Genomic DNA, 26,053 nt, shown 5'->3' on the forward strand with positions numbered 1-26,053 from the left:
AAATTAAATAAAAGCCCGTCAGGTGACCGCATGGGATAATTTTATTTTTAAATGGAAAGTGGCCTCGCCCTGCAGCCTCTCGCCCGGCCCGGCCGCTACCACGCTCCCGGCGGGGGGGGGGGGGAGGCAGGGGGAAGGACACACGACGCGTTCCCCCCACACACCCCCCCCCCCCGCCGCCTTCGCGCTTGGTAGGTGCGGCGCGGCGTCCGCCGGTGCAGCCATGGCGACGGCTTGCGGCGGGTCGGGGCTGAGGGACTGGGGACAGAGCTGGGACCGGTGAGGGGACGGGGCTGGGGGGATTGGGGTGAGGGGACTGGGGTGAAGGACTTGGGGGTGAAGGACTCTGGGGGGACGCACGCCTGGCCTGGCACCTCTCCGGGGGGCTGAAGGCCTGCCTTCATGCCTGAGAGAGGCTGCTGGGACACGGGTTACAGGCAAGGCCTCAGCTGGACGCGCTGCGGAGGCTGCTCACGGGGAGGCAGTTTCCAGCGAGAGCTTCCTTGCCGGTGCCGGGCTTTCCTCTCCCGGCTGCAGGGTGTGTGACGCCTCCCGTCAGCGATCCGGCAGCGGGACCGGTGTGTACAGGCATCCGCCCAGGTGTAAAAGGCTTCCCAGAGGGTAAACTTGAGTGTGACAAGCAGTGCTAACCCTGAAAAATGAGAAATTGTATTTTGCATGTCCATGTCTTAACAGTCAAAACTCAGTCTACCTTTAAACGCATTGGTCACGCTGTATACACCGTTAACTTGACTAATGCATGGTTCTTCACAACCACTGCCTTTTTCCTTCCTCCCAGACACTCCAACTTGTAAGTATCTGGTGGTGCAGGTGACTTAACGCACTTTTAAATGCAATCAAGTAAAAAGAAACTTTCTTCCCAATTTAAGAAGTCTTCCGGTTCTTTTCACTGTGTTCTTTTCTGTCACACGCACGTTCTTGCTGATAACTTACATGTCAAGATGGTAGAAAGTTGAATAAAGAGAACATCTAAAATTTCTTTTACCTCTCAAAAGTTAACAGATAAGATTTTGATGCTTTGTCTTAGCTTCATGTTCTTTTTCATAAGCTGTTTATACATGATTAGCTTTGTTACCACTAATAGTTTAAGGTATATTTCATAGCAATAAGTTGTGCTTGTGCTGTATAGGGACCTTGATATTAACTGCTTAAAGGAAAATCAGTGTAATAGATGAGAGTAAACAATTGTTTTAGCTACAGGTCAAATTCTGAGCCTAAGCCAATGAGACTATCCACAATTCCAACTTTTAACAACTATAATCATCACAGAGTGAACAGTCTTTTTATGTTTGCTCTCATGTTTTCCAAATACAGGCCTGGGGTATACCATCAGTGCAAAACACAGAATTAATTCTTCAGATACAAAGTATATTTTGATTCTTTTCCACATACTCGCAACATGAGTAAAAAAGATTTTCCCCAAGGCGTACTCATGCAACCAGATTTCCACCCTGCGAACTGGAAAAGGCCATCTGTAAGCGAAGAGGGCTTTCCCTCAAGCCTGCGTGACTCCCAAGAGTCTGAGTCTGAAAGCCTTGTTCAGGAGAGATGGTATCAGTTAGAACTCCAGCAGCGAATTCATGAAAATGAAGAGCTGGTAGGACTGTATTCTGATGAGTTGGAGAATGACAGCTTAGAAGAAGATAGCTTGGAGGAGATGAGTTTAAAAGAACAAGAAGGAGCTGCGTATGACACAAATCGATATACAAATGGAATACAAAAGAATGATGGAAGGTAAGGCATAGGATTTTAGTAGATGAGTAGAATAGTTCTGACACTTGAAAACCTTACGCTCCTCGGAACATGTTACATATTCAAGACCAATTTATATTGCCAAAGTGCTATTAAGAGCACCTACGGACTCAGTTACACACAAAGATGTACTGTTTCATCCTAACTACATTTGTAATTATTATGCCCATTTCTCCAACACAGCCTCAACTGTTTATTGGCTAAAACACCAGTGTAGGAGAGTAAGATGGGAAAGAAAACATCCCTCACAGACCTGTATAGGCTCCCCGCATGCTGGCTCTAGACGCTGCATACAGAGGTGAACGCTACATGCCTATTTATGTGCCTCTAAAACAGCCAGGCAAGACGGTAGGAAGTGGTGAACAGATACATGCTAACACCTACTCTTAAACATTACTGGCTAAGCTAACGGGGGAGATTTTAACTGCAGTTTCTTCTGGTAAAGGCCTGTTAAATGTAGATCCCCTCCTATTCCTGTCTACCTGATGCAGAACTGCAGTCAGCGGACAGAGTCCAATGACTGTAATGGGCTATTTAGCAGTACGTGCTGGCTACCATCTCAGATAGGCAACCATTGCCATGTCACTGTCAGACCTTCAGACGGTGCAGCACCTCTGAGATCATGGGCTGGAGGGTTTTGGAGCTGGGCTGTGAAAAAGGACGAGAGAGAAAACAAGGACCAGTCCCAACACATCCTCTTTGCGTTCCTTACAAAAAGACCTGCGCTGAGCAAACCAGGCCACTTCCTGTAACAAAACTTAGAGGCAAAAATTGGTGGGTTGAATAAGTGCAGTTTTGTCCTATAGCTGTATAAATCTAAAATTAAAATTTCCAGGGTTACCATCACCTTTAAACATTCTTTAGAAAGTGTTAACTTGGTACATAAAATTTAATTTGCTGTCATATGCATAAAAGGTTTAACACTGTATAAATTGGGAATAATTCTCAAGTTTAAAGGGATTAAATTAAACCTGTAGTAATAATAACGTGCAGTTTCAATTTAATTGTCTACTTAAAATAAAATGGCAAACAAATGAAGGCTAAATGATTAATAGTATGCTTTTATTCACCTCCTCAACAGGCAAAATGGCCAGTTATTGAATATTTTATTGTGAGTGCAAATGATGTTAATTGTACTAGAAACATGCTCTAATTTTTAGTAATTTTTTTGACTGAATACTATGCTGAATGTGAGGCTCTTCATTAAATGGAAATTTGATTTTATTTTGTTTGAACTTAGCCTAGTAAGTACTCAAATACAGTCCATTAACCGGAGCAAATATCACAGCATATACATATGAAACCCCCTCTCTACATCCATTACTAACCTCGGAATTTGAAGAGGAAACGCTGCATCTGTTGTCTACATACAACACTTTTGTTGATGAGTACAGAGTCCATCTAACCTTTATATCAAGTTGGGGGGAGGAATAAAAGGTGCACTTTTTGTCTGCAGATGATTAGAGATGAAGGAGCTCTTCACACTCATTTTGTTCCCGTGTGGTGACCTGGCCTGCGTAATACAATTGAGCTGCTGTGCACACATTTCAGCACAATAGAACTCTTTAGCATTATACTCTGTTATTTGAATCATTGCAATTATATCACATATTTCTGTACTCATTTCAAAATATGGTCACCTATTTCTGTTTACCTGTGGTGTGTGACAACTAGGAATAATATTTTCACCAATGTAAATTATCTAATCTCTAGTATACAGGATACTACGGCACCAATGCTTATCTGAAAGGAAAAGCATTGCTAGAGATTATTTTATTATTAGGAGCCACTTGAAATATAGGCATAGGCATGTAACTAATTTAGAAGGGATGAATAAATGATTTGTGGAAATGTTAATATAATTACCTATGCCACAGTTTGGAGAATCCAGCAGATAGGTGCATTTCTTTTAACTGAGGCTGAAGAGTCAACCAGGTTTCAGTGCCTATAAATGTCACTTTGAAAGACTCACCATGTGTCAGTGTCCAAGAAACCAGGACTGAACTACAGGTCCAGTTAAGATAAAACAGTGTTAAAAGCTTTTTTCTCCCACACTCCTTACTCCTGCCACTGCCTGCACATCTCCTGGTAGCCAATTTTTATGTATTTGGCTCCTGTACTTGGTTTTCCTCCTGTTGGATCAGACCATAAATCATAAACAAAATCAGCTGTGGGTTTTATTATAAGGCAGACCATCTTTCTTTGCTTTATGACAAGTGTAGTTCAGAGCAACGCTTTGGACACTTGTTGGAAAAAAAAAAAAGCCAAACCCACAAACATTTCTGATTTATGTTTTTCTATGCTTATCTCAATTATAGGCTGTTTTTTAATGAGAAGTTACTTTAAGTCTTTTATAGAGAGTTTTTTATTGAAACATGATGTTTCAAAGGAATGAGAAGAGAGAATAAAAATACAGACCTGTAGGCTGTTCTTGCTCAGCACTTCTACTGATATTTGAGAGAGGGATTTTACCAGGAGCATCACTTTTCTTTCACATAGCAGTCTTTCAAGAATGGGCAACATACTGTCTTTTGTAGGCTGCATCATTTTAAAGGAAACAACAGAAGCAGTATGTTACAATAATTTCATCTTTTAGTTGATTCTACTAGTGCTTATGATTTCTATGCTAAATTTAGGATAAAGACTGTATTCTACCGTGATGTGAATGTTAGACCAATTTATCATTCGCTGATAATGAAGATTAAAAATTAAGAGGACGTCCTGCCTAAATTTTCTGCTAAAAAAATGTTTGATAAAACTGTTCTGACCCTGATCCCACAAATGGCCATCCTGTATTTGCAGGACATTTGGTGGCTCAAATTGCACACTGAAAAAATACAGAAGTTATACAATTTATGCATAAATCATTTTGTGTTTCTTTTTTAAATAGGAAAGAACAGTCTGTGGACAAATATTTCAGCCTAAGATACAATCCTAATTGGAAGAACACAGAAGAGGTAGCAGAATTTTCTGAGGCAGAAAAAGCATCTCAAATTGCTGGAGGAAGCAGCGTGGACTTTTCACAAGATTCATTTTACCTCCATTCCAGTGGCTCCCCAGAAGAAAAGAATCAACAGGAGGCAAAATCACAAGATTCATTCTCAGAGTTTGGTACAGAATTACTAAACTTTCATGAACCAAGTGCAGTGATCAGCAATGAACTTTTTAGGCTGTGTATCAAAGGGAAGGAATCTTCAGATGGCTGGCATCTCAAAGATAGTCCCAGTACATGTGGCAGTGCTTTTTCTCTTCAGATTCAAGAAGATCGACCACAAAGAGCAAAAAAAGACTTTGTGGAAAAAAATAAACGGACTCTAGGATTACATTCAGAGAAGATAAATTCCTATCTTCAATTACACAATAAAAAGCAAGAAGTTCTTCAAGAGCAGGTAGGTAACTTTTACATGTTTTCTAATTGGCATAAACTGAGGACTGTCTAGTGCTAAAATGGAATTAGCTGCAGGATCACGTTTGCAGAGGAGGTAAGTAGATTTACAATCTATCATGCCACTGGTAACTTATGATTTCCAATGAGAATCTTGTTCACCCTTTATGGAATAATTATCAAGTCCTCAGTTACTCACAACCCCAGTGATGGCCTTGTTACAAGCCTCGTTAAGCTACTTATATTCTGGGCCACAAAGCATATCTGCGTGGTCACAGAGGTGATCTCTCACTAGTTTTTTAATCACGATGCTAAAGAAATGCTGTCTTCCTTCCTATGGGATCTACATTGCACTTAATCGGTGGTTCTTTTTTTGCTGCCTCTGATTTTGCTGTGCTTGGCCAACAGGAATTTGGTAACGATTGTCTCTGCTAATAGCATATTCCCAGTAATGCAGGAAATGCAAATTGCTTCTAATAGCAGAACACTCACAATTTTTTAACTGCAGTAGGAAACCTTGATGTTACCATTTGGCTTAAAAAGCTGTATTAGTGTTTTTCCACCTGCATTATCATAACAAAAACGTATATGTGAAGTTACGATTGAATTGGAGAACCAGAAAACATATTGTGGTCACACTGGTTTCAAGGGCCATGCAGGGTCTTGCTTATCACTGTCATTTAGGGCCACACATGTAGGAATATCCAAGAAATACGTGTCAGATTTGGGTGGTCAGACAACCCCTTACCCCTACTCGCTTTCTCAGCCAGACCAAACCTTGTATTTGAAATCAGTCAGCAGATACTAGTCATGTAGAGTACTTGGATTTGAAGGGCCTAGCTTTCTTTCGATTGACTGCGAAATGTATTAAGGATTAAGTGGAAATGTAATTACAGTTCCTAATGAACGATTATACATGAGTTTGTTGCTTTTACTTGCTACTTATTATGCATAATGGAAAGGTGGGAGTCATTGAATCACTCCATGAGTTGTAGTATAGAAAATTCTTAACTTGCAAAACTACAGAGACTTTCTGCTTCAAGTGACACGTTTTCCAAAGCTAATGAACAGTTGACACAACACTAGAGGGCATCTGCTGACTACATTACAATGAGTGTAACGGTGGACAAGCTTTTTTCTACCAGAGCTATTAAGAGCACTTGGTTTTTTCACTTATAATTTGGTTGATGGTAAAAATAATTAGTGTAGATTGATGCTAATTAAAGCTGTGTTGATATGATTATGTTTACTATTTGGGGAATTCTGAAAATGTTTCATATGTAAATATCAGAGCCAGGGATCAGGACTTCATTGTGTAGACACTATTCAAAGATATGTAACAGAAAAAAAAAAATGTTAAAATCAAGGCTGTGTTCTAAGATTACCTTGCTGAAGTAGCCATGGGGACAGCAAAGCTGTGACATAGCAGGAGCCAGGCAGCATGTGTGTAGAAAGGTGTCGCTTTTTCCTCAACAAGTTCAGACAGCCACAGCAGCATCACCACCTACTGTCAGCTAGCTAGCTTTGTACTTGCTGCAGATAGGCATAGGATGACGTACTTACCTCTGTTGTTCTTAATCAAGACATCCATTGCTCCATCCTGTCGGAGGGGGTGAAAGAAGGCCTGACAGAAGCATCTTGCTGACCGGAGCTGGCCCATAAGCCAACTTTGGTCACCTCACCTGGAAAACTGCATCAAAAGTGCAAAACCACCAAGTATGCAAAGACGCAAACAAGACACTTGCCTTCATGTTCTGAATACTGGTTTTTCCTAAACTGGATTACTTTGAGCTTTGCAGGATGTTGAAGCTGTTTTTATTGATATGATCACTGTTGGCTGTCAGGCACTGTGGTAGTGAAATAATATTTACATTGAAGTAAGTACTTTGTGTACAGCTTTTTTCAACTGACATAACAATGGGTAATATAATTTCAGCCTCATTCTTGCAAGATTTACAGCTGTTATCTCCGTGCATACAGAACAGCAAGCTGTATGTACCAAAACATACCCTAAATGTCTGTTGATCTGTATATTTACTAATTTATACAGCATTTTATAAAGCATCAAGTTCTTTGCCGTGTTGTCTGATTCTTTAAGAACCTGATGATGAGTTTCATTGAAAGAGAGAGAGAGAGAGAGAGAAAGAGAGGGAAGTAGTGGCCCAATCTACCTCAGCTGTACTCAATATGAGTTGCTTTCCTACCTACAAGCCCCTTACTTCAAAGCAAGGAACATAATGTACAATTTTTTAATGGCTCTAGACCAAGGCACTCAGACTCTCTGTGCACTGCGCCTTACCTCAGTGTAAACACCTAATCAAGATTGCCTGCGCTTCAACAATAGCAGCCAAATGCAATTCGAGAACCACAAGCCTTTGAAGTCCTCACTGCAAAGGCCGGTTTTCTAGTCTGGGATAATGACATGCCATGATTGCTGTCTTTGTTGTATCTTTTCAGTAGAGAAGCAATTATGGGCCTCAATTTAACAGAATAGGCATTACACAGCTTATGATGCTCAAAATGCAATTTCATTTGATCATTTTCTCAATTTGATTGGTATTAATAGAATAGTTCACAAAAAATGCTGGCAGAGGTTGTGTCCTGTTCCTCTTTCAAAGAGATAATGTAGAAGTATGCTTTACCTGCCCAGTAAACTATCAATACAGTGAGTCAGTTGGTTCCACCAAAAACATCTTACTGACTGCAAAGCTGTATCTATCCACAGTTCAGGAAACCTGTGTGGTAACTTTTAAATTTGTGAAGTTTTCTAGTCACAATAGAATCTGCATCACCATTTGGAGCAATGAGATCACCTGAAAACTCAGCAATAGACCCTACCTACCTTTTCCTAGTTGTCCTCATCTCTCACCACTGAAGAAGAGAGGCTCAGCTCCCCAGAAGGATTTAACACTTCCTTCGCACTGATTTCACCACTATGATTTTCAGTTAATATTTCTCTTGTTCACAAATACTTCTCCGGGCAAGTTCTCTGTCACTCTGCAGTGGTGCATAGGTACTTCTAGCACAAGCATGAGTCCAGCATGTAGTTAGCCGTAGTCTCTACAGTAAGGCTGCCTAACTGCACGCTTAATTGAGGTGACGCCTGCTATAGGACTCAGCAGGATAGTTTGGGACAACACAAGTATAAATTGTTTTTCATGAAGTTTTATAGACTGGAAAAAATTCTGATGCTTTCAAGAAAATTTTTTATTATTGCCGTGTATATATGAGGATATCTCTTGGCTTCAAAGTCTGTAGTGCCAGCAGCCATCCTCAAAAAATTGCTCAGATTTGATCTCCAGTCATCATGCTACCACGACAGTGGCCATGTGAAGATGTTCTTGTTTGTGGGCTTGCTATTTTGCACAAGCTGTTTGATATTGTTGCCAGGCTATGTATATGAGATGTTTTATTTCTACAGCTACTCCTTGTACTTTTCTACCAACATTACTATGTTTTGCCATCTTTTTCTGCATGACTCTATTGTTCAAGACCTTGCTATGGTGTGTGTCATCCATCAATATCTTGGTACACTGGATTATTGCTTAGACAATGATGATTGTCTAGTTGCTTTTCTGTTATTAGGTTACATCCGCTGGCTCTCAAATAAATGGAGAAGCCCAGACAGTTGAGAGTTACAAGTAGATTTCTGTGCTGTATACTTCCTGCAATTTTCTTTTCCTGTCTTCTTAAAAGTAGAAGGATTACTCCCTACTACCACACCACTGTTAAATGGTTTTTTGCTTCCTTTTTCATTTTCTCTTTTAGCTGTTCATTTTCTTGTTATCTATTATACAATGCCTAACTTTAGCATTTTAGCTTTAATAGGAGGCAATTTATTTCTCATTATTTCCCCAAGACTTTTAAATCCTTTCATCTGTTTGGGCTGTGGTCATAAACATTTTTGGTTTTTAGGTTACAGATCCTAAAACTGTTGATGAGGAACCAGTACAGAGTGTCCTACTGCTCCAGACTGTGAAAATGGAGCCTGAAGACAAATGGTACCTGAAAGCACAGCAGCTCAAGGTTCCTTTTTGATAGAACATGATAATTGAAATATATATGTAAAAGTATTCAAATTTGAATATTTAAAGCTGTAATCTCATTACTTTTAAAGTAGCAATTACTGACAATAAATCCTTAGATACATATCAGTAGATAATCACCAAAATTTAATGCATATGCCACTTTATATACTGAATGATTTTAAATCAAAATAGATCCCAAATCCCAAGAAATTCTGAGCTTAAAGAATCTTATCTATTGAGGACATTATTTGGTTGATAATAATGTAAAAGCACAAACTAGTACATGGTCATGTTTGATGGTTCATGAGGATTCTGAGCTAGAACTTTACTGTTGCATTACGTGTCCCCTAAAATTCCCAGAACATCAAGGGGTTACCATAAAACAGAAAATGCTACAAGTAGAAAAAAGTTCACTGACGTCCTCCATACGCATTAGTCTACAGATCTGTTTTATGCTGGCCTTTCAAACTGATGCAATGGGATAGTCTTTGACCAATAAAAGAGACCAGGTTATCATTACTGCTGAAAAAACAAGAACTTCAGAACCAGAACTTCAAGCCATCTGGAATTATTATTGGCAAACCTAGTTACTCTCTTTGTATTACAAGTATTTGAAGTAATTCAGGTAGACTGTTTAAATTCCCTGCTGTTCACTTAAGACTGGAAGCTGCACTTCTGTAAAGGGCAAACAAGATTTTATGCTGCTGTTCATTGTGAGAGATGTGCTTTATATATGGAATTTCAGAATGAAGGAGGTATTTTACAGGGCTGCTCATTCCATTTAAATGGGAAAACATTGGCCTAGTCCCAGTTTGGCAGCAGTTCATGCTTTCCACCAGTGGCACAGTATGCCACAACATTAATTGTTACAGCAGAGGTCGAGCTAACAAATCATCATCTTGGCACCAGGAGTCAGGATTCCCCAGTGCTAAAGCTTTCGCCAAAACATTCTGCTCTATATGTGGATTTAATACCAACCATTAAGTAGTTATTCTGAGTGCATATGCTATGTAGTGATTGCAAGTGTTTCTAACAAAAGAACCCTAGAGAGACAGGAGGATGAAATGGAGGATTTTAGTGCTGACAAAGATTAAATGGACTGAGAATGGATTTGTATATTCCCTAGAAGGAAAGCCATGTCTTACCTCAAAATGGGCAACATCTGATGCTGTAATTGGAAAGTGATAAATCTTAAATAAACTCCAGATTTAGAGTACGTCTGTTTAGCTCAAGACAGTAGTCCTGGTGTGCTTAAATTCTTAAATTATTTCTTATCATTTAGATAATGTTTTGCAGGATACAGGGCAGGGAGGAGTGCTTGGTTTAGAAATAAAATCATTTAAATCATTGACAACAGTCTATTTCTACTATGGATCAGTCTAATAGTGTGTACATAGCCATCTTTTCCTGAAATGTAGTGCAGTTTACTTTCATCAGAGGATAAAACCCAAGAACTGATTTGATTTTTGAAACATTTTCCCCAGACGGTTGGCAGTGAGCTACCACTTGTCTACAGGATTAGAAACAAGTAGTCCTCTGCGTTTAATTAAGGGCACCTATTTTTGCACCTCATTCAGATAAAACTCCCTTATTCCACATTTACCACAGCATCGTTTCTTAGATACGGTCTGCATCTGTAAGGAGCCATTTTTATAGTGTTCTCCTTCGGAATTTGTCACAGGCCATTAAGCAAAGTTTTTTGATGCAGTATTATGCATTGTCTGTGCAGCACCTGAATAGCATCTGTGCTTCTGCTCGGGACTAGGGGTTCCTACATTTTTTAATTTTGGATTGAGTCTAGCCAGGCCATCACCTGGTCTAGCCACAAGCATAATTTACTGAGTCAGGGTTAGATACAAGCAGCACAGAGTAATTTGGAGGGGTCTAATCGAACTTGTGCAAACTGGCCCAACTCATTATCAGTACATTAAAGAACTGTTATCATAGCCATGAAGGTCCAGTACCATATCTAGGTCTCTTTAAGGGCCCTTCTATTAGGACATGGTTTGTTAATTCAAAAACCCTAAAGCCTTACAAATGCCACGAAGACAGACTGTTCTCCATACCATACTAGACTTCAGGACGCAGATGCTTTTCCTTTACTTCACTCTCTGCTAAGAGCTCACTTTTAAAACCGATTTCCATCACGATACTCATTCAGCCCTATAAAACATTGCTATAACCCTTTTCTAGTTGTGAGTGTACATTAAACAGGGGTGGCTGGCTCCATACATCCCTGATTTTTAAAAGGACAGGTGATTATGCAGTCGAGCCCATTCAGACCTGTTCAAGGCACCCACATCAACCCTTGTTCAAAGTTCAGTACATGTTCAGAACTCAGCTTCACTGTAGCCTGCCAAGCTATTTAAGGGCTGTCTAAAATAAAAATGTTGTCCTGAATTAGAATTATAGAACATGATGTAATCTAGTCAAAACATCAGTTAATCAGTTAATTTGTAAAATATGTGAAAGGCATTGTGACAGGCAAACTTACCCACACACATGTATATTGTTGATCTTAATGAGCATATAAAATAGCAACCACTGAAATTTCACCCCACTTTTGATAACTTGTTTTAGGATCACCAAAATAAGTCCTCCCAGAGAAATAAAATAAAATCCAGCCAGAGTCTCAAAAGGAGAGCTTTCCCAAGGAATGACAGCCAACAACCACCAGGAAGACCAGCAGAACCAAAGGCTGGGCACCACAGGCACCACCAAATATCAAAATTTCAGACTGCTCCCATGCAGGCAGTGGAGCAAGACAACAGCAGCGCAGAAATGCAGAAATGGCTGCATCCAAGTCCTTCAGTTTGCCCTGACACTAATACAGCAGCAAATTCAGATACTTGCTTAAATAATTTCCCAAATTCAAGACATTTTGGTAATCAGGATTTTACCACATCTACCTATCCTTTTCATTCAACATTACATAAATTTAACTCAGCAGAAGTTGTATCTCCAGCATATACCAGCAAGGAGAACAAGAAATATCAGCATGATTCTCCAAATGGACTTCCACGTGACCAGCAACGTTTATACAACCATGTCACCATGCAGCTTTTTGCAAGAGAAAACAGTACCAATGGTCAAGCACATCTAAATCAGAGGAACAGTTCATCCACTTTTAATGCCAATTTTCAAGAATTGGTGAAGGATCAAGTATCACTTCAGGATTGCAAAAGACACATTTATGCGGATAAAAGTTATCAGAACTCTGCTATCAGTAGTTTATGGTAAGGATGTAAGTGTTGAAACAGTATTATCATAACACTATGATGCCAAGGAAAAATAGAAATGGACAAGAAAATGTTTTAAAGTCCAAAGTATAAAATTAATTTACTACAAACCTGCCAGTATAGATTACTACTAACTTAAGATTCATTATAACTATTGATTTTTAAATATGGTATTGGAAAAGGACAGTTCTGTACTCCAGGCTCTCTTGCACGTAGAATCTTCTACAATTGAAAGTTTCCTTCTGAAAGGCTAGAAGGCGAAGCTTAAAAAGTAGATAGCAAAGAGCACAGTGCATAAACTAAGTCAACTGCTAGCTGCATAGAGTTATATCAAAACTTGCCTTGCAGGGTGAATATCCAGAGTCATTCCAGTGCCAATTCTGGCTCACTACACATGGGGAAGGGCATGAAAATCCTTTGTTATGTGGAGTTTTACCTGCCTTGATAAAAATGAAGGTTTTATTTCACATAGACAATTAATTCTTTCAGTATTCAGCAGGCCCAACCTGAAGCCATTTAAAGGCAGTTTTCATTGGCTTAAGCTAGCTTTGCATCAGGCTGAAAGTTTCGCCTTCTATAATTTTTCCATTTATTTAAAACAGTTTCCATACATTTGGGTACAAGCAAACTCAGTCATTGTGAAATACCCATCTTTCCATTTCATGTTCCCAGTATATTCTGTGAGCAAGGATCATTCCATGTACAGATTGCTTGTTGAGCTATCTGCTATATACAAAGAAAGATTCTTATTTTCCCTCCTTTTTCCTTTTTGAGGCCTTCTCATTCTTCTGTTCACAGTTCACCAACAACCCCTTGTACAACCTCCCAATTTACACAAGCGATGGAGCGACATCACCAAGAAATCACTCATTTGACAGAAGCTCACTTAGGTGACAGGCATGTGTTCAGCCTACTTCCACCTGTAATCCCACAGGTACAAAGTGGTTCAGAGGTAGATCCAGAGAGCAGTGAAGGAAATCAAGTGAAAATAAGCCGAAGCAACTCAGAAGGATATCTCATGCAAATGGAAAAGCAAAAACAGTCTAAAGTCAGCAAGAAGGTAAGAAAATAGATGTGGATTGGATGGTTTTATATTTGTTTCCCCCTCTGATTAATATTTTTTCTATGTAATCCAAAGATCTTCACCAAAAAAAAAAAAAAAGGAATGGGGACTGGGAAATATTTTGTTGTTACAGAGACACTCTGACTTGCCCAGAGCATTAAAAACCAAGGAACAAAGGTGGAAACAGGCACTAAAATCATTTTAGTCTAAAGAGCTAGGCGGTTCACCACCACCTCTCCCTATGTCACTTTCAGTCTTGATTAGCTCTAAGAACACACAGAGCAGTGTTTGTCCTTTAAGTTATCCGGTGATAAAATGATTTAGAATAAAGCTATTTGTATAAAGCAGCAGGTAGCCAGGCCTCAGATCTGAGCAAACCATTATCCTGGTCATGCTCATTTGCTATCCAACTCAAATCTCTTGGTTTCCAAGGGAATCAAACTGAACAAGAACAAACTTAGAGGATTTGTAAAGCTAACGGCATAAACATTATTACAAGTCTCCTGATGATCCCATTTTGGTCCTCATTAAAACTTGGTTCTTTTTGTCTTTTCTGTGTCTCCAGTTTCATACTGTAACCAGTTAACACAGATGCAGTGGAACAGCATAGAGATATCCCTGTGTGTCCATGACAAATGAAATGTTTAAGAAGTTAGCCTCAAGTCTCAGGGCAGACAAACTAAGCTGGAATAATTACTCATGTGTTTCATCTAGAAGGCGGTTTGTGTATTGCTGCTTGAATGCGTCTAAGAAGAATTAGCTGGATTATGATAGTAACTGAAGGGCAGATTTCCTTCCCTTTCTGTTCCCCTGAGTTCAAACCATTGTTTCTGTCCTGTATTTTCAGTAGCTTTCTCACGTTTCATATGTGAGGAATGCCACAGAGAATAAAGCTGTTTACGTCTCGCAGTAAAATCTAGCTTTTCCTAATAAACAAATGCAGTCATACTCATCGCATGAAGTGAGAAAACCCTGGTTTTGTTGTAGACAGCTAAATGATTAACTCTTCACAGTACCTTAATTTAAAAGTTAGGTGTAAGTATATCACAAAAGAATAGGGATAACTGACAAAGAAACATCAAATAGAAAATTCAGTGCATAAAATTAGTTTCTCTGCAGTTGAGTTAAACTTGAACGTGCCCTTCGATAAAATGCACATTTTCTTTGCATACAGAAATTTCTTGGTATTTCTGCGTTATTCTGTGATTGAAATTACTACAGAGCTGATCACAGTGAGTTTCCACTGATAAATTGTTAAAATGTAGTCCATTTCAAAAAATTAATCCAGTGTTCTTGAAAGAAATTTAAAATGTTCTGTAAATATTGGGGTCTTTGTAGTAATGTCATGAAGTATTGAAATGGCATCACCCATCACTTGTCTTCTGTCTTCCCTATGCACTTGTACAGCTTTTGCTGTGCTGCAAGGTATGTATTTTTCAACTGTCTGCACAAAATTTTCCATTGTAGTTTTGAGAACAAAGAAAGGTTACTATTACTAATAACATTTGCCTAATTTTTTTACCACCAAAATCAGGTGCTTTTATCTGCTTCTCTTATAACAGTTTCTTTGGTGTTTCATCCTAATAACAGTCAAATGGGTCACTTTAAGCTGTTTAGAAATAAAGCCCACAAAAGATCATTTTTGACTGAGAAAGTATTGCTTTGTGATTTGGATGAATGGCAATTACCCACCCAGATTCAAAGGAAATACAGTCTAACGTGACTTGTGCAATTAACTTGATCTTTTTGGTTACTCACAATCCTTAAAATGAGACATGCCAGGTAAGACTGAGACTGCAAGTTGAATCCCGCTCTTACCTTGGGTGTCTGCTACAAGAATTGCTTTAGTTATGCTTTCCATGAAATCATATAAAGGAAAATCTGTCACTGCTCTTTGTTTTTCAGTCACACAGCTCAAAAGCCTACATAAATCTGAATGTGAAGCTTGGAGGCCTTGGACCTGACTATGAAGCAATCAAAGAGAAAGTAAGCAGTCCTTATGATAACATCTACTTTTCAGGTGTGCAAAGTGAACTTAGGCAGGGGAGAATGGCAAAGAAATCACTGCTGAGAAGCAACTTGTGTTGGTCTGGTACTTTATGTCCTTGACTCTAGGTCTAGCTTGAGATCCTAAGGGGAGATTGAAATAGAAGGGAAGACAACTGTACTGTGGATAATTTTAACCCTCTAATTTTGTAGTTCCAGAAGCAGGGAGTAGTTCATATAACTCAACAGGGCTAATTGCAGATCAGTAAATTATACACTCATGTGACTGAGTTGCATTGTCATTCCCAGTGTAGAAGGTTTGCCTAACCTCCAAACTGGAAGTAAAAAAAGAAGTGATGTAAACACAAGAAGAAAATAGCTGGCTGCCCTTTACCCTGTTGAAATGGAGACAGGTTGTTCGGAACAAGTATCTGAACAATTGCTATCTTCTGACCTGTTCTCTGCCGATAAGGAGGGTCTGGCAGCAGGTGTCTATCTAAGGTGCTGCAAACTCCATCCTACATGCTTTGAGACCCTATTAATCTGCCAACAGGTGCTTTATATGGAATTCTTTACAGAAACATTGAAGGACAGCAGGGAGGAAAACTGGTAAAATTATCATCCTTTGGAGTCTTTGAGAAGCCCCTGTATTTTCTTCCTCCTTGCCATAAATTAAACAGATTAGAGACCTGAAACTGGAATTGTCAGAGTGGTGCGTAGCCCAGGACTCTGCATTTTGAACACCATCATAACACTTCTGGAACCTGGCATACCACTGGGGTATTGTCGCATTGAAAAGAAATAATTGCCATTGGCTGATAACAGGGGCAAGGTAGAGCATACTGCTGAATTTGAGCATAATGAATGGCTGGAAATATAAAGACACTGAATATCAGTTAAGTAAATGAAGGATGTACTTAAAGGTAAGTACAGAAGTTTTAAAAGTCATTGCAAAAGCTGAAAGAAATTAGCGCAGCCATTTTAGAACTGAACAGATATATTGAAACATTCAGAATAAAGATGCATCTGTCACATATCTGTTGAGCTCTATCCTCGATACAGTCCAAGAAAAAGCTCATAAAAATGAAGAGTGACTAAAAAAGCTGTGCCATTTATCAGGATTTCCTGTTGTGTTCTGCTGAGGAACGATCAATAGCATAGCCAGGTTAAACAACAACAGAGGTGTAAATGGAAGACTCCGGTGGAAAAAGTGTTTCATTGATGGATCCACTGAGACATTTAATCAACCACACTTTTTTTTTTTCCTTTTGTCAGAAAGAGAAGTTAAAGCAACAAAAGGAATATGCAAAGCAAATTCAGGAACACAATATGAAAAGCATTGCTTCGGTTCAGAGGTCACCTACAAAACCCCAGGTCATATCTTCAGTGTCAAGACAGAAGGTAAGAGCAGAGTCCCTTTAAAATGCGTGCAGGGAGAGATTCTGGACTTTGCACAACGAAAAAGCATAAATTTAACTCACAGTAGGCTAAAATAGTTTCTCCATTTTTATTTTCCTTTTAACAACTCTAAGGACTTCTACTCTCATGGGATCCTGGCAAGTGCTCGTCCATGCATCTATTCTGTTATGGCTGTAGATGTATGCCAAGAGTTGCTGATTTCTTTGCCAACAGCAGTCTTCAGTCTATGCATCTGCCGTGCTCTTCATGAGAGTCTACCAAATGGAAATGGAGCAGTCCTCCATCCAATCTACCAGCACTCGACTTGGCTTAAACAGCTAGTGATGTTTTCCTGGGGAAAGGGTGGGAATAAAGGAGAGTGGGACCCCCCTAGGAACATTTCCCGGTGCAGCACATGCTCTGCTTCACATCAGCGGTAGAGGCCACACTACTGCAGAGTGCACTCTTCTAATGGACCACAGATATCCTCTTGTTAGTCTATTATTCACCTGCCTGTCAGTCTCACTCACAAACTCTTTTCACTTCAGTTGCATAGCTACAGTAATTGGTCTTATTTTTCAAGCCCGTACAACATCACTTTAGCCTTCACTGGCCTTCAAAAATAGCCCAAATGAGCAACGACTGACTACTTGACAGTGGCATACATAAACAAACAAAGGGAGCACCTTTTCCCTATTGCAGGAAGTAATAAAGCTCTGGAAATAGCATATATTTTATCCAGTCAGTTCTGCAGGAGCTCACCTGCCTGGTGCTGAAGGCACGCTAACAGGTATTTCTCCAAGGTGATGAATGAGAACTGCATGCTCCAGGAAGAAAGTTTTGGAGTTTAATATCCGTTGAATTCTTCAGTTACTTACCTTTATTTCCAAACCTCACATAAACCACAAAGAGATGAAACTGCATTCTTTGTATGTCAAAAGGGTTTTGGATTCCTTCAGAAGACTTCCCAGACACTCTTTCACCAAGAACATGAGATATTGCAACTTCCACTTGAGACATAACAGGTGTTTCCAAATACATGCAACTGAAACACAGACACCAAAAAATGTCCCAGGTTAAACCAAGACTCTCTCCGTTTCAAGATTTCAGTAATACCGTTTCCATTCCCGCTGCAAGACAGCCTTCCAGGTTGCATACATCATTCCATACTATTTGACACTCTTACAGGTATCTGCTTTGCATTCCTCTTTCAGCATGGCCCTGCTCAGCTTCAGTGAGACATAGAACAACAGCTTGAGTACTCCCATTTTTCTTTTTAATTTTGATAGGTAAGCCTATCATGCAGTAGAACCTAAGCCCAGTTAAACAGAACTTACATACGTCTTGTTTGCACAATATAGTCTTTCCCTACGTCTCATATTCGCACATGCAAGTTTACTTACATACTGCTACAGAAATATGTACTTGGAAAAGCATGTGATAAAAGGAAACACTCGGCCAGTGTGGGAAGTACAGTTCTTCAGGATATGCCGTCCCTGTCAGTATTCCATTACTGCCCTCCTTTCCCTCTGCTTCACGGTATAATTGCTCAGCATATATGCATTCAGAGTGTCTGAAGTAGAAAAGAATTGGAATGGTGGTTTATTTCATGCTGCTGTTCGTATTCTCAGTGTAGTCTGTGTGGGTCCTGTGCAGACTGGGTGTTACTGGTAAAGAAATTTCTAGTCACAATAGAATATGCATGGTTAGAACTCTGGGAACTCTGTGAGAGGCAATTCTTTGTTTTACGCTGAAGCAGTTATCTGTTAAGGGTTGGCATGTCTGATACCATCCTCACTTGTTCAGAAATCTTTTCTTGTTCAGAACTGTGTTAGCTTTGAAATTAACCAAAAAGGAATTTGGCAAGGGATGATATAAAATCAGGTTCCAGAGAATTTAAAACAATTACCTAGAATTCATTTCAAAACTTGTTTTAACATTTTAGGCCTTTCAATACATCAATTCCTTTGAATTTGTCATAGGAGCACTCTATGTGCTTTCCATCCTTGTCGTATTAACCTGCAGAACTCCCTGCTATAAGATATGACTGAGGACAAGAGCTTAATGAGACTGAAAAACAAAGAAAAAAATTTATAAACTTAGGCTTGTGTTGCTTTTTCTTTTTTTTAAAGAAAAAACACTGCTTCACTATTTAAGGTGGCCTCTAATGGTGTCAGAAAGCAAATCTCCTTGAGGTGGGTTATTTTGCCCACTGCAGAGGTTTCTTGCAGTCACCACTGAAGCATCTAGTAATGAACACTGTCAAAAACAAGATCAGGAGTTAGGAGAACTATTAATTTGATTCAACATAGAAACACCTATGTTTTCTTGGAAATATTGGTCAAGTTTTCACTTAATCAGTTACCCCAATTTTCATGTTTCTAGGCGCTGGAATATGCTAAGAAGATTCCTAGACCAAAGACTTTCATGGCAAGACAATCAGATGAAGAGGTGAAAGAGGAAAGAGTTCTGCCACAGACTTTAAATGGAGACAGTTTACCTCAAATTGCATCCTTGGAAACTTTGCAAAATAGACACGAGAAGGAGAAGCAAGTTGTAGCAGCTTTCAGAACCCTTCATATCTTATAAGTATTTTGAAATTATTAGGGATATCTTCAAGGCAAAAATGTCTGAACTGTTTAATTATGAGCTATGACCATCACATACTGATTTACCATTCCATTGAAATATAAATTGGCTTGTTTAATCATTGTTAAATTTTAGAATCTGTTCTACTATACCTAATTTTTAAAAATGTAAACAGTTGCATATGTAGCATTTTAAATATGGTCATCTCTGTTGTTATTGTTCTTTGAAATCAACTGATCTAGGAGTTGCATCTTTCAGACTAATCAGTTGTCACAGCTGGATCATTTTTAGACATGTCAAACATATGGGCATATCTGCAAAACATTAAAAAGAAACATTACTTTTGTTTGATGATCTTAATATCAGCAATGTTTTCTCTTTGAGATGCAGAGGGGACTTTGGCAGGCTGTCCAGAAATAAAGCCAAAAATAATTCATTGCTGGTAAGAAAGAGAACAAAAATGTGCAACCAAACATAGCAGTTGGTAGCGATACAATACTAATTTTTCAAATGTTACTCTGTTAGTGAAGAGTTGTCACATCAAGACCAAAATTTTGAAGCTTCATCTGAGACAAGAAAATTCAAAACAAGTACTGGCTGATCATGCCGACAATCTGTTATTAGCCAGAAGCAGTTGGAAAATATGTTTAGTAACTAAGGATAATTGAGAGCTACATGTTTGAGAGGAAACAGCTTTTAACAGATTAAACCTATAAAAATAACAACAAGCAGATGGGTTTCGTACGATGGTTCCATTTCTTTAACTTAGTAAATTATGAATTAAGTCAACATATGAAATGTGATTAGAACACACAGCAAGGGAATTTTGAAGAAAACATACTGAAATGTCTTAGCAAGTAGGCTAGTTAAAAGTTTAAAAAAAAAAACCAACCACCACCTTGTGATTATGTGTAATTGCTTTATCTAATTTATTAGGTCCCCTTTTGTATGGGAGGAGAGAGAGGATTAGTCTTTGGGCAAAAAAAAGGGTTCGAGTCTCCTTGAAGGAGGCTAGCAATGGAAAGGTAAGGTGGGGAATAAAAAGAGAGAGAATATCTTTGAAATGGCTTTCTCTTTTTCTAGATGCAGCTTTTGTTAAAGGTAAAGATAGAAATGGGTAAGACTTAACAAGTTTCTGTGTTAACATTTCATTGGCTGGATGTCTCACAGGAAAGATAATTTTCCAGTAGGTGTACAGTGACATCAAGCCATTGGAGGTATGACATATATTGCTGCAAAAGTCCTGTACCTTTCATTTTATAGAGTCCTGGGTGAGTTTGAGCTGATCCTACAGTCCTCCTGAAAATGGATTAGTTGCTTAAATATACCCTGCAGGATCTCCAGTCTGGCTCCCAACCTAATACGGGAAAAACTGATCACCATACCGCATCTGTCCATAATGGAAAAGGGACATGTTCCTTTCTTTAAAGCCCTCCTGACCCACCTGAGAGATAAGAAGCGCTCCACCCTGTTGGTTGCTTCCCACCACACATGCTGAATTTAGACTGTTAGACTTCGCAGGCAGAAGTTTGTGACATAGATAATCTTTGGGGGAAACCTGGTGGAAGAAGTGTCTTCCAACACGGGGAATGTGGGTCAGGTTGCAGGGGAAATGTTTCGCATATCTAAGTGCAGCAGTGGACATCGTCAAATGTCCACTGCAACTTGTGGAACAGGACCGTCCTCTGCCTCAGCCTCCTTCCTCCTCGCCTTTGGGAACTGCATTTGCCCCCTCTTTGTAGAATGTGGATGCCTGTGGTATGACCCATCAAGCTAGGCTGGGTAAATGTTTCCATGCTCTGCCAGTTGCTGCTTTTCTACTTTTATTTTTAAACCAAATGGTAACACTTTGAAGCATTTCTGATTAGGGAACCTCAACTTGTTGTTTCTGCTTAAAAGTGATAATCCCCCCTTAATACAAACCTCAAGTGCCTATTTTAATGAAACCTTCAGATGAATATCAAAGAGCTATTTACTCGTATCTAATATTTTAATTAGATTATATTCTCAATTTAACCCATTAAACCCCCTTTGATGATCTCCATGTTTAGTGTTTAGCCCCAGATGCTGGAGGTAATGAATATTGGACCTTTGATTTAATGAGAACTTCTGCCTTTCCAGCCTGACTCCCTTTGTATCCCCCTTTTTTATTTTCTGAGCTATAGAATTCAGTTAATTGAAGAAGTCTCTTACCACCACACATTAAGGAACCTAAATTAGCATCCCTTTTCTGATTAGAAAATGCAAGCAGACATTTTCTCTTTGATCTGAGGATTGAGTTGAAGTAGGCAACAGCCCCCTGAAAATGAGCTGATGGCCTTATTATTTGGCTGACATGCAGATGCGTCCATGTGGTGCAAAATGCTTAATGTCTTAATTGATCACCTTCCTCCCTATCTGTCATCCCACTACCTTTTAAAGCTCCCATAAATTAGGGTGATCTTTCTGGGTGGGCGGTGTGTTTTGTTTGGGTTTTTTTTAATAAAACAATGAACTTTTAGGAAACATTTAAATACTAAACCCGTGCTAAATTAGAAGCCATATATACTTATGTGATGCTGCATCTGGTGGGAGGGGGGGATAGATTTAAACAAACAAAAAAAACCCAACACTGATCATGATCATCTCACAAACCATTTGGAAAGGACTGTTTGGGTTTGGTTTTTTTTTTTTCCTCCCAGAAAAAGACATTATTTGCAGCATATGTGGAAAGAAAATCTTTTGATCTACCTTAATACTAATGCAAATTTTCCCTGCACCTAACGGATATGGTGGCACAAAAAGGGACCATACAAGTAAATGATGAGCATCCATCTGCTTAAAAGCAAAGGCCAAAACTTAATGTCTTTCAAATTAGGAAGGCGAGGAATTTAAATAAGAAATAGGCCTTGAATTTTGCATTAAGTATTCAGGGAGAGATTGAACTGGAGTAGAACCTGCCTGCCATAGTCCCGTGGCTCCAGCACAGCTATCACAGAGCACAGTGCTACTCACCGTGAGCGCAGCCTGCCTTCGCAGGGGCAGAAATGTATTTGTGTACACCACCCAACAGAACTTCTCAACATTTACTTGGCGGGCCCTTTCTAGTGCCACCATTTCTTAATATTTTACATTTAGGAAGTGTAGAAGCTGAGACCACCTTCAGTGGTCAAAGACCCAGGGTCAGTCCTACTTAGCAGCAATGCTGCTGCAATAACATCACCACCGCGTTTCTAAGATAACTGAAGTCAGCTCCCCACCACCGTCTCACAAAAGGTTTGAACAGCTGGCTCATAGGCTGCTGACTCTGACAAAACCATACTGTTTTATCATTTAAAAACATTAAATAAGGCAGAGCCTAAAAGCCATGTCCCATCATTACATCTCTAAAGACAAACTGTCAAAGGCGAGGATTGTAAACCAGACGAGATTGTGTCTAACTCCTGCAGTCATTGAATACTTCAAATAGGCATGAACAAGCTAATGTCCAAACAGCCCACAAGCCGAGCATTTGATCATTATCATCTCCCATTAGGGATCAATTCTACAGTAAATTATAATAGCACAAAGAATAGGCCTCTTTTTTTTTTTTTTTTTTAATTTTGCATGTCACCCAAACCTAAGTGCTTTCCGCGTGAGAATAAGCAGGCATGTGAAGAAAGGACCAACTCTGGTGACTGCCTCCGTGGTGTGAGAAAGAGCTCTAGATGCACAAAATCACAGGGATAGGTAAAGGCAGTGAACCTCCACCGGTGACAGCTGGCAAGGATGAGTTAAATCAGCCTTCCTTACAGAAGAGCCTGCTTGGAACAGAAGTGATACTGAGCCAAAAACCTGGATAGAGCAGATGCTAAAGAAGCATCCAGCAGCTCAGCAAGAGCTTTGCATAATCGTGAGTGCAAAGAGGGCAGCTGCAGGTAATACCACAGGGCTAGTTTTCTGTGTGTCATAGGAGCACTTAAGGGTTTGTTCCAGCAGTCACAGCGAAGCCAACAAGATCCACAACACCGGAGAATATTGAGTCTTTAGGAAAGCAAGTTGAGCGGTCTCGGCAATGGCTGAACAAAGTGAGTCACAGAATTCGGTCGGCTTGCCTTTCCTCCTGGCATTTCAGAAACCTCTGTCATAGAGTTACCTCGTTATCGTGAGTTAAAACCAACTCCTTCCTTGAAAGACTATCTGTACCCTAACGTAGAAAAGGCCACGCAGCTAGAAGTGTTTCACCTAAGCTTATTATGCTATAGAAACAATATAAATCCAAGACAGAAATAAGCCACTGTTTCAGCCAAGTAAGACCATCTGAGCAGAAGTTTGCAGTTAATTAAGATGATGCTGTTTGTTATTGCAACTAGAAGAGAGGAAGGACAGAGTCGTCAGTTCAGGAGGCTAGAACACTCAGTTCGCAGTGCTGCAGTCAGCATCCTCTCTACGTTCACCTCCTCTGCTCCTCAGCACGGCCCACGCCTGTAGAAACTTCACTTCAGAAAACCAGTGAAAAAAATTGCACCGAGTCCATCAGCCCGGAGAGAGAAACAACAAGAGGAGATTGTAGAAAGAACTTTACATCGCGCACGCAATGCCTGGATCACTCTCTGGGCCCGGCCACAAGTTATTTCCACTTTCACCGAGCGACAGCCCATGGTACTTTCAGGGCTGACACTATGCACATTTTTAATAGCAAGACTTTGCAAATAATTCACTCTCTAACTGCCTGTACAGCTGCATATCAGATCTGCTCTTACGTAGCTCTGGCCATAGAAGGAAAAAAACTTGGGTTGGAACTGCTTTCCAGTTCCATAACGGTTAAAAATGCTAAGGGCAGCAGACAGGAAAATGCTTAAAATCAAAACAGAAAGCAAAGGTTCATGGAAGGAGTTTCTAGACAATTTTTTTATTTTCTTTAATAAAGACAGCAACAAACATCAACCACTTAGGTGTTAAAATATATTAACAGGAAACAACTTCATTTCAAAAAAACCCACGGAAGGATTTTAATGAAAATCAATACTTCAGTGGATTTCTTGAAAAATAGGAAATCCATCAAGATTTCCTATTTCCAGCAATTATTTCCTGCAAGCTGTTTCCACCCTAGGATTTCCCAAAAAACACATAAATATTAAAAAAAAAAACCCCAACAACCACACGCACGCAAAACAACAGAGACCCAGCTCTAAACAATCTCTCCCCTACTCCTCAAGCTTCTTGGGGAGAGCAGCAGCAGGAAAAAGTCGGCAGTTGGCACTGAATAAGTCAGGACCCGGGAGTAAACACTCATTTCACTTATTCTAAAAGAAAAATCTCTGAAACAAACAAACAAAGCATCTCCCCAGGCCCTTCCTCCTTCCCAGGACCCTCGCCACTCTCCAAACACACGATAACCTCTTCCCAAAAGCTTGCCCACACTGTCTAGAAACTGTCACCAGCCCAGCAGCTTCCCAGCCTGGAAGGAGCTGGTGAGGGAGGGGACGTCTCGGGTAGCGACTATTTCCTTCCTCGGTCTCAATCTCAGGGGGTTTTGCACCAAATTTTCTGGGATAAGCAGCCTGTTCCCAAAGCCTTCTCCTGTCACCTGCAAGGCTCAGCGCACGCCACTGCAGTCCCCGGGCTGGGCTGGGAACTTCCCCGGGGCTGGCTGTTTCCCGTTCTGCGTGTATTTGTCACTGAGGTTGCTAGCGATCGGTGACTCTTGTTTTAAACGTGACTGTAATTTTAAATGTTAGCCAAGGTGCCTAGAACTGCGGAGAGGTGAAGACAGGTGGGTATTTGTGGATTTTATTTTGTTGATCGGCATAAATACTTTGTGAAGAAGAAAGTTCCTGTAGTGGCAGGGGAGAGGCAGCAGAGACTTCAGTGTTTTTTGATTCATATTCTGACCCTTCCTCATAGACCTGGCACGTCCTGAGTGTGATAATGCCGGTGGCAGAAAGGGGAACAGACTTTTTGTCACATCTCTGTGCCCTAGAGAAACCGTGGCACCTCGCTACTGAAGGGGTCCCACAAACGTGGCCCTGCCCATGGGACCAGGGTGAGGATACCCGTGGGTTTTAGCTGCCCCAACCTCACTTGCTGTCACCTGCAGCGCTGTCTGGGTTGTGGCACAATAAAATCCTCTGCCGCAGAGCCCGTTCCTGGACATACCCCCAGTGCCTGCACCTGAATCCCAGGATCCTTCCCTCCTTGAGAACCACCACCAGACTATAAATATCGCCAGCCCACGGGCGTGCAAACGCCCTGAGCCCTGCTACCATAACAGAAAAGAGCACTGACTTTTAGGGTGTTTGCTGCAGCGGGAACGTACTTGGTTACAAAGCACCTGATCACACTCCCTGACCTGTGCTGGGGGGGGCAGAGCCTGGCTGTACCCGCTGGCTGACACCACCATTTTCTTGACATCCACTGGGTGCCTTGCAAAAGAGCGGCGTAAATGCAGAGGAGGAAAAAATTGCTTTTGTGTGTCTGTGCCCAAAAACTTCTGTCACTTGTGTGTCTTAATCTTCTACTTTTATTTTCTCCTGCCTTGTTTCTTTGCATCCTCTCCAGCTCAGAGTATTTTTACATGCCTTTGTCTTTAGTAATATTAATAAGAGAAAATGAACAATTCTTTGCACAAGTA

The 26,053-nt window shown here is 40.2% G+C and overlaps 1 protein-coding gene across 4 annotated transcripts; it reads left to right on the forward strand.

Moving 5' to 3' along the window:
• Positions 1-210: 210 nt before the first annotated feature.
• On the forward strand, positions 211-19,657 carry JHY (junctional cadherin complex regulator). Of its 4 annotated transcripts, XM_054803105.1 has the most exons (9): positions 211-279; positions 1,336-1,755; positions 4,664-5,162; positions 9,074-9,184; positions 11,767-12,422; positions 13,224-13,485; positions 15,394-15,474; positions 16,750-16,875; positions 19,258-19,657. In XM_054803105.1, exons 2-9 carry the CDS (start codon positions 1,421-1,423, stop codon positions 19,459-19,461), a joined length of 2,274 nt encoding a protein of 757 aa, XP_054659080.1. In that variant the 5' UTR covers positions 211-279; positions 1,336-1,420; the 3' UTR covers positions 19,462-19,657. The 4 variants fall into 4 exon arrangements, with proteins under 4 accessions (XP_054659080.1, XP_054659082.1, XP_054659083.1 ...); XM_054803107.1 differs by lacking the exon at positions 11,767-12,422 and having other exon boundaries at positions 13,360-13,485; positions 19,258-19,651; XM_054803108.1 differs by lacking the exons at positions 11,767-12,422; positions 16,750-16,875; positions 19,258-19,657 and adding an exon at positions 16,028-16,110 and having other exon boundaries at positions 13,360-13,485.
• The last annotated feature ends 6,396 nt before the right edge of the window (positions 19,658-26,053 follow it).

The sequence above is a fragment of the Grus americana genome, chromosome 24, assembly GCF_028858705.1.
Source record: "Grus americana isolate bGruAme1 chromosome 24, bGruAme1.mat, whole genome shotgun sequence".
Classification (NCBI taxonomy): Eukaryota; Metazoa; Chordata; class Aves; order Gruiformes; family Gruidae; genus Grus; species Grus americana.